We start from the raw sequence: 8,574 nt of genomic DNA on the forward strand, positions 1-8,574 counted from the left end.
CCATGAGAGAGATACCACTTCAGCAAAGGTGCGTATATGAGAATCTTTTCACCAAAGTAGCTACCTATCAGCTTACGAGCTGGTTTTGCTCGGCTTTGCTTACGTGCCTCGTTGTACTTGTACATGTGATGACCAATGACACTCTCATCAGCACAATCGATTAGCGTGTTCTTGAAGATTGGGGTCATCTCTGAGAAGTAGTCTTTTAAGTGCTCTGGTGTGCGAATATCACACTCGAGGAAGCCGAAAATTTTATTAGAAACGATGTCCTCGACAATGCCGTCATAAGCCTCGATCGTAGTCAATCGTCCGCATGGCATCTCATTACCAAGTGCCCATAGGTATAGAGCGTTGGCATCGTATCCGATAATTTTCTTACAGAGCTTACCTCCACGAATCTTCGTCTCGTTGCGCTTAGCGTAGCGATTAAAGATAATAGATGGACCTCCAGCAATGTTGGCCTTCATCTTAGCGTAGATGCACTTTTCCTCCTTATCAATGCTATACACCAATCTGTCCGAGTTGAACTCAAGCAACTTCTTGTAGCGGAATCCCTTGAGCGACATGTCCTTACGGGCGGTGTTGCACTTGATACAGCTAACCAATACGTTGCCATCGATGTGTCCAAGCTTGTTGTTGATACGGTCTGCTGAAGCAGTATCGACGGTCAGCGGGCAGTAGCATAAACCACACAGATACTTTTGCTTTTGCAGCAATGTATTCAAGTGAGCAAGTGTCATACCAAATTCCCGCTTTGCCTTAGCATCCTGACTCTTGTAGCCACCCATACGCTGGGGTGAAAATTGGAATGCGTTAGCAGCTGTCTTATCCGGATATCGGAGACTGTTAAAGCAGGTCTGATACATAACTTTTTCACTAAGTCCTGGTAAGGACACACCATCAGCGAACATGTCCAGATCGAAACGCATGAATAGCTCGCGCTGGGCTTTAATAGCCTTGATGAATGGGACTACATCGAGATTGTTGTACCAGACCAGTAGGTCCTTGATGGATTTCATCTCATAGTACTTCCACACGAACTTCACTCGCTCGTATTCATCATCGCTGATGCTTGTTCCACGGAGCTTGCTGTCAAAAGCTGACTTAGGCGGAATAGTAGTCTGGTTGAGTACATTGAACGCGGTGATATACTCATACGGGAAAAGACCCTTGCCAAGACCACAGACACATCTAATTTTGTCATCACATTTGCAGCCACCGAGATATGTCGTAAGATACTTATCGTAGCTGGTACCAGCCGGTACATAGTTGCTAATATCGAGCATTTTCATGTTCGATGTAGCAATGCACATGTAGCTGGGGTTCTTGATAACAGATTTGATGTTGTCAGTACCAATGACGGCGAATAAGTCGCTCCTGATCAAGTTGATATCGTATCGACCCGAATTGAAGCCGATCAATCTGCTGTTTTAGTTTCCCGTAATCAGATCTTAGCTTACCAAAGCCTAGACTGCTATGAAAGTCAAAGAAACTGGCATACTTTCCTTGTTGGATCCAACCCTCGACATCAGACATCTTGTAGGTCTTACCAAGATTGACGCCTGGAACTTCCATACCTGTCAGACCGTGGGCATTGATGATTTTTTGCAGAAGCGACTTATACTTATCGACATTGTATCTTTGGATATTTTCACCAATAGCGCTGATGTAGTTGAACATATCCTTTAGCAAAGCCTTTGGATCATCGTTCACGAAGCAACGAACCTCCTCCGTTAAGCTATCGGCTACTGACACCGACACCGGAATGTGCTCGCTTGTGAAGACAGTATTTTCCCCGTGCTTAGTAGCCGTAGGCTTGAGAATAGCCTCAAAGTCGTAGACGATGAAGTGATCAATGTACTGGTCAGTACCCTTGATAGAATACTTCGTGAGTAGGGAGCCAATGGTATTCTGAGCAGGGCGATAAATCGTTGGGGTAGCTGGGAATGATTCGACATTGACAAGCTCACACTTATTTTTGGTATGGTTCTTAAGCTTCTCAGAACTAACAAAGATCATATCACACTTCGCACACTGATATTTACGCTGAAGCACGTCCAGGTTCTTAATGTATTGAGCATAATTATCGTGCGAAAGGATGTTGATCGAATCGTAGTCCATGTCGGATCGACGAATGCAGTCAACCTTTCCAGAGTCAATATCCATAGTATAGACATTGATACTTAGTTTGAAGCACTCCTCAAGCTCGTCAAACTGTAGAATATCAATAGGCTTGAAGCTTCGATACAGACCGAGGGTGTAGGTAATATCCTTGAATGCACAGTATTGTTGGAAAGCCTGCTTCACCAACGACTGAATCTTCCGTGGATCCTTTTTGGGATCATTATGCTTGTGGAAAGCGATACAGTGAAAGACACATTTGTTGTTCGTCTTAGGGAAGTTAATAACACTTTTATTATCTCGAATAATCTTCGGGATAACTACTTCACTATCTCCCAAGGCGTGCTCGCGATGATATAGAAAAATCTTGAACCCAGTGATAGCCTTGAGCTGATACCCAGAGCTGGGGTAGTTCAGCTTGTCAGCCATCTCCATAGATCGAATCTCAGAAATAACCTTACGAATGTCGCTCCTGCTGTTGATGGCAACAGGTTTGTCGAATACAGAGGTATTGCTGAGATTTGGGTGGAAGTATCTCGTGTCTGAATCATCGGTTTTGCTAACAAGATCGTACCCGAGGGCAACATTTACCTTATAAGCACTTTTCTGACTCTCAAGAACGTTCTCGAGCTTGTCGTAGAACTCACCAGGTTCGATCCCCTCATATAGGTGGGATTCCGTGTGGTTGCCCTTGTAAAAGCGATAGTGAGGATCAGCCTTATAGTCCGAAGACAAGTGCTTCTCCAGCTTATTGAGGCTGATCTTGTACTGCTTAGCCACCAGCTTGAGGTTGCTGGGGCGCGATAGGTTGCTAACATAGACCATCTTACCAGTCTCTCCGCGAACCTTCACCCGGTAGCTACTACCCCATTTAATTGCTCGAATATTTAATCTTTTTAGTCCTTCAAGCTCGTATGCGAACATGCCCGTTATAAATTTACAGCTATATTATCGGTGTGATGACTTTATAATATTGAGATCTTGTATCAGGAACGACTTTATATCACTGGCGACTTTTTTCATCTCAAAAAAAAAATTAATTAGCTAAGTTCGGTTTCAGTGCTAAGTTCGGTTTCAGTGCTAAGTTCGTTGTCGCTTTGATTAAGTTCGTTTTTTGGCTTTCGCTTGCGAGCACGAATTTGCTCTCGATTGTTATCGTCGTAGCTCTATTGCGCGCTTCGCGTGTGCGCTGGTAGTAGCGCTTCTGCGCTGCGTTAATGCGCTCCTTGTTAGCTTGGTATTGCTCAGGTGAGTATGCCGCCATCTTTGTATATTATTCACTTTATATTTATCAGAATGAAAAATAATTTCAAGCTGGCGCAGCCCAGCATTTTTCTGAATTAGATTGCTTTACCAAGACAGGTAGGCGCGGATAATATGTTTTAAAGAGAATCTACCACGTTCAATTTTTCCAGATATTGTTCTGTCGGATTAATAAGCTTTTCTTTAACAGTGGCCGTTTGAAGAGAACCTTTATTTGTGTTATCAACTAACAATAGGCAATTTTTCTTCTTCAGCACTGCGTTCAAATTTCCCAGATACGTTGAAAGCAGCGAAACGATAGAGCCCGCGCCTATCGTGGTTCGATGATGTGGCGGGGGCGGTGGTCGCCAAACACCTTCCCCGTATTCTTCCGCAATTTCAGGTATGATTTGTACGCGCCAACGAGACTATCTGGCACACCCTTCTCAAGTACCGATTTCTTGGTATGTCCATAGTTTTTCCAACGCTGGAACACCTTATCCCGGTAATTCACATCCCTTCCCATCTTAAGCACCTTCAGTGCACCGAACAAATTCTCCCCGCTAACCCTCTCTTCATCGTCGTGCTTGGTAATTTTGCCTTCGTCACCCGTCGTCTGGTGGCTTCGAAGGAATCTCTTGTCCTCGCCAGAGAGAACACGCGAGGAGTGAACAACGTCCACGTTCAACACACTGGCCTGATCGGCATATGACACTGCTGTGCCACTTGCAAGGAGGACGGTCGCAAGAACCACAAGGTTCATGTTGAAGAGACGCATGGCTGGCAGGGTCTTGAGGCCGGAGGGAAATTGCGGAATGAGAAATGCGGCAGTTGTAGTACAACTTGTACGTTGCCCTCTCGAGTGTCTCATGAGATTACTGTGGCTTACAGTAATCTCTGGTCTCTTTTGTACGCACCAGAAGGTGCAAGTGGATTCGGAGCAGCAGCAGGAGCATGTCCGTATATGTATTACAGCCCCCACCCTTTTGTTTTCCCCCTTCAAGTTTCTGGAGCTATCCTAAATATTACATGTAGGTTTGTGAGTGCGGACAGGATGCACTACGGAGAGAGGATAGATCATCGAGGCAACTGTGAAGTGACCAACACGTATTGACTTCGAGCATATTTGTTAAGAGTTCTACAGTTCAGTAGGTTGAGGGTGTCGGCAAAAACGTTCCAGGATTTTCCTCACTGGCAAATTACGGGAAGAAAAAAAAACTCTCAGCGTAATAAGCTGCGCTTAAAGAAGGTTAGCATTTTTTTTCCTTCGAGTGATTACTCTTTTGCGCGTAATCCCAACGATGCTATGTGCGGTGCTTGGAGGTGTGGAGGAGACCTCCTTCGCACCAGATGCTACTTAGCGGTGTTGTAGTCAATTTCAACAGCTGGTGGTCAGGAAGCGCTAAATCTACTCTCGTTGGTAAATTACGGGAAGAAAAAAAACTGGCGGCGTAATGTTCCGGATATTACTACTCTGGTGAGCGTCGGCAGTGGGGGCGAGCATCGCCATACTGGATAGGGCCGAAGCCACGGCGAGGGTCGACGCGAAAGAAGAGACCATTGGAAGACGAAGGTGTCGGAAGTTGGCGGTCGGACGGCAAAAGCGAGAGTGATACGGTAGAGTAGCGAGGACAGGAGAAAGCGCTTCGCTTGCTTGATGCAACAAAGCTGTGCAGCATCGACGGAATTTCTCGGTGGGGTCGACTAGCGTTCGCCTTGTTTTTCCATTGATTCGGAACTGGGATTGGCACGACACGCTTTTCGGAGTTAGAGTGCCGATGTGCACACTGTACACATGCGATAACCGGAAATTGAGTCCAAAAATGTAGTAGTAAGTGACTTTATTTGGTCTTGGCCATTAAAATCCTGGTGGTGGTCTTACTGTTTCTTTTTCTTCTACTGAACTTCGATCTCAAGTTGGGGTGGTGGCGGCGAACAAGCTAATAAGTTGGGCTGTGTCGGCAGCCGCATTGGTGAGATTCGGCTTTGAGAGACTTGAGGTAGAGTGCTCAGTTTAGTAATTTTGATAAATACATCTGGGCGTCTGGTGGATGAGATCGTGGGCTCGAGCGACGAAAGTGATGGCAGCAGAATGGAGATTGAAGACGCTGGCGTAGAGATGGAGATGGTCAGAGGCATTGGGGACGGTGGCATCATTGAGAAGGCTGAGGCTGTGGTCATCGCTTCCTCCGAGCACGAGTGGCAAGACGAGGACTTTGAAGATGGAACTTGTCTCTTGTCAGACTGCACCAACACGGCTCAAGCGAACGGCTTCTGCTACGCTCACGGCGGATATCAGGTGTGCTATGCTCTTGGTTGTAACCGGAGGGCTGCTGTACGAGCTTTTCATCGCAAACGCGCCGTATCCAGCGACACGAATGATCTGCACACTGCTGAATACGACGGTAATGGAAAGAGCGCGAAGAACCAAAAGGTGTGGGTCCAACTCGACTACTGCGATAAGCACTTGGATGAAGAGGAACTGGATGGAGATCACGCAGCCGAAGCATCGAGTCAAGCGCAGCCGCATGAGACCATCCGCGCTACCGATCGTCGTTATCGTCGCCACAGCGTGTGCAAGTGGCTTGGGTGTATGAAGTGGGTGATGAGAGATGGAGACCCGAGCGAGTACTGCGTCCTTCACCGAGCCCAAGACGGCAGCTCAGTGATCTCGAGAGGAAGTAGCGTGGCATCATTCACCCACTCCGAGGACGAGTCGAGTGTTGAGCAAGTGGAGGCCACGGAATTCAATGGCGAAAAGGACGTCCAGCGCGACTACAAAAGCCCCGTCCTCTGCAAAGAACCAGGATGCAGCAAGCAGGGATCTGTCTACGGAGACAAGAGGGGCTACTGCTTTTAACACGGCGGTGGCGTCACCTGCATCGTACCAGGATGCCCCAAGCGGCGTCAATTGAAGGGGCTATGCCGAGAGCAAGCTTTGCGTTTGTTCCTGCCGCCGACAGAAGCACCCCCACCACCACTCTTCCCCCTTGATACTTTTCTGTAGGTAGACCCGGAAAGAACGTATCTTCAGCGAAACAAACATTGCAGTGTAGTCTCAGGTGCTCGACCATAGCCTTCTTCATTGCAGCAGTGTAAAATGGTAGGGCCCGCGTCGTTTTCCACCTGCCTCGACCTCCAGACAGGCGAGGGTGACTTGGTGGCGCCCACGCCGTTGCAGAAATGATCGCGCGCTGAGCGGCCGAGAGTGCAAAAATTACTGGCTTGAAACTGGTGTATCCCTCAACAAGTCAAGCCCTGTCAATCTGAAGACACAATTGTGATTGGCTAATACTATCCTGTATCCCATACGTGGGTGTATCCCTCTACAAAACAAATTCGGTAACCAGCTCCTGGGGTTAACGTTGGACAAGCACTGCCGAATGGCCAGGTTGCTCTCTACCTTGAGCTCAGCTTCGCACGGGGACAAGGGACATTGGTCACAGTGGATGAGTCCAAAAATGTAATGGCTCGCTAACAACGAACTGTAATGTATAGTGTACATTATGCTTTGCGCGTGCCATGCAAATCTTGCTGCCGTCGTAGCTGTACAGTACGTAATGGTCTTGCGAGCGTTGCAATGGACGACTGCACATTCCCACTCAAAATACGCAGAGCGGTTACCCGCCAGGTGGTGGGCATTGACTTGGTTCGAGCGGATGTCTGCCCTTGGCCAGCAATGACACAGCAATGGGCCGCTGCAGTGTACATGTATGCAGCAGTGTTTTGTGTGAGAGCGACATCAATATACATGTACATTCTCCCAATCGTAGCCAATATGATGCACACTTGGGAGGTGATATCGACAGCGGGGCCACGTTAAATTCCTATATTAGCCGTACAAAAACCAAAAACGGGCTGCTGGTACAGAAGTATGCTCTTGGGATCGATTTGCATATTTTGACAAGCGTTGGTACTTTTTAGCATACATGTAGTTCGTATGGGCTTCCTGTTTGGAGCCCCAGACAAGAACTGCTTCGCGAGCGTACTGCACTGTCGATAGCTCCACCAGCTCTGAAGGCAAGTCGACCACAACAGTGCAATACTTGTACTCACTGTCATAAGCTGCATACTAAGACGTAAGCACGATTTTAGATCCGCTTAGGTTGTCATCGATTCCCTTTGGAAGATCATCGATCCGCTTCGGTAGTGTCATCGATCCGCTTGGGTAAATCATCGATCCGCTTGGGTATATCATCGATCAGTTTGGTTAGATCATCAATCTGCTTGGGTAGATCATGCATCCGCATTATCAATAGAGTGTCATGCATTTGGTTGGCCTCTCATGAGCCTGCAGTCGCCACTATTTTGTCTTTTTTTCTACATGTATCGCAAGGTATTTTACAGCTGACGATAATGATCATGAATATGGGTTTCGCATGTACTTCTACCTAGCTTTCACGCCTATACTGAGGTCTACCGATATCATTCTTGCGTGCATATATTAGTGTACCGAAACGCATGCCTAAGTGTGAATGACTGCCGGTGGAACTTACTGGTGAGACTTAGTAAAACAAGACACAACCGACCACTGCTCATAGCGAAGACTCAAGCCAGCTCCCCGCATACTTACACCCCAGATAGCTAGCTACAGGTAGGCTACCTACATGTATGGAAGCCGTTCATTGTACGTTAGTATTGTACCAACGTTTGTCAGTACTGCTGCGCCTGTCCTCGCTCCCCGCTGCAGTTAGCGGGAAGCCCGCTGTCGATATCACCTCCCTGCACACTTGTGGTCAATTCCTCGATGCAGTATGTTGTAGCTGAAAAGGTCGATTACTGCAAGGAAGATCGCAGAAAGGTCTGCATCATCATGCACTTGTTGCTCTTTCGGGCTCCTTTTGATCCGTGCTAAGCAAAGCGGACATCAGTGCGTGGAGTCGGAAGCTACTAAATAGTCTCGCATTAAATGCGCTTACGGTATGGTGTCCGCTTAACGTGGCCGCTAGTGGACCCACGATTGGTTGATTAATTTGAAATTATGTCCTCTCATTGGTCAACTAATAGGTCCGCACCGGACCTGCAAAGAAATGTCTGGTAGTGAAAGGGTTAATATGTAATTTGTGTCGGACTAAAGTTTTGTCAAAAAGCGTAGTGGGGGCTGATCTTAGGGAGTGCCTCACGTGGATGGAGCGCACCGTGACCTGCCTTGCTCCTCCTCGCATGGCGGACGTAACTGTAGACTACCCGCATTACCGACATCGCGGCGTG

At 47.5% G+C, this 8,574-nt stretch overlaps 3 protein-coding genes across 3 annotated transcripts; 1 reads left to right on the top strand and 2 right to left on the bottom strand.

Annotated features, from left to right (window-relative positions):
* Positions 1–1,347: 1,347 nt before the first annotated feature.
* Positions 1,348–2,556, bottom strand: PHYSODRAFT_504793 (hypothetical protein; the record flags this gene model as incomplete). The annotated part of the gene is made up of 1 exon (XM_009530072.1): positions 1,348–2,556. One exon carries the CDS (start codon positions 2,554–2,556, stop codon positions 1,348–1,350), a length of 1,209 nt encoding a protein of 402 aa, XP_009528367.1.
* Positions 2,557–3,694: 1,138 nt separating this feature from the next.
* Positions 3,695–4,126, bottom strand: PHYSODRAFT_286181 (hypothetical protein; the record flags this gene model as incomplete). Its single annotated transcript, XM_009530073.1, has 1 exon — positions 3,695–4,126. One exon carries the CDS (start codon positions 4,124–4,126, stop codon positions 3,695–3,697), a length of 432 nt encoding a protein of 143 aa, XP_009528368.1.
* Positions 4,127–5,455: 1,329 nt separating this feature from the next.
* PHYSODRAFT_332972 (hypothetical protein) lies at positions 5,456–6,223 on the top strand (the record flags this gene model as incomplete). Its single annotated transcript, XM_009530074.1, has 1 exon — positions 5,456–6,223. One exon carries the CDS (start codon positions 5,456–5,458, stop codon positions 6,221–6,223), a length of 768 nt encoding a protein of 255 aa, XP_009528369.1.
* Positions 6,224–8,574: the final 2,351 nt, after the last annotated feature.

Source organism: Phytophthora sojae (genome assembly GCF_000149755.1).
Source record: "Phytophthora sojae unplaced genomic scaffold PHYSOscaffold_5, whole genome shotgun sequence".
In the NCBI taxonomy this organism is placed as follows: domain Eukaryota; phylum Oomycota; class Peronosporomycetes; order Peronosporales; family Peronosporaceae; genus Phytophthora; species Phytophthora sojae.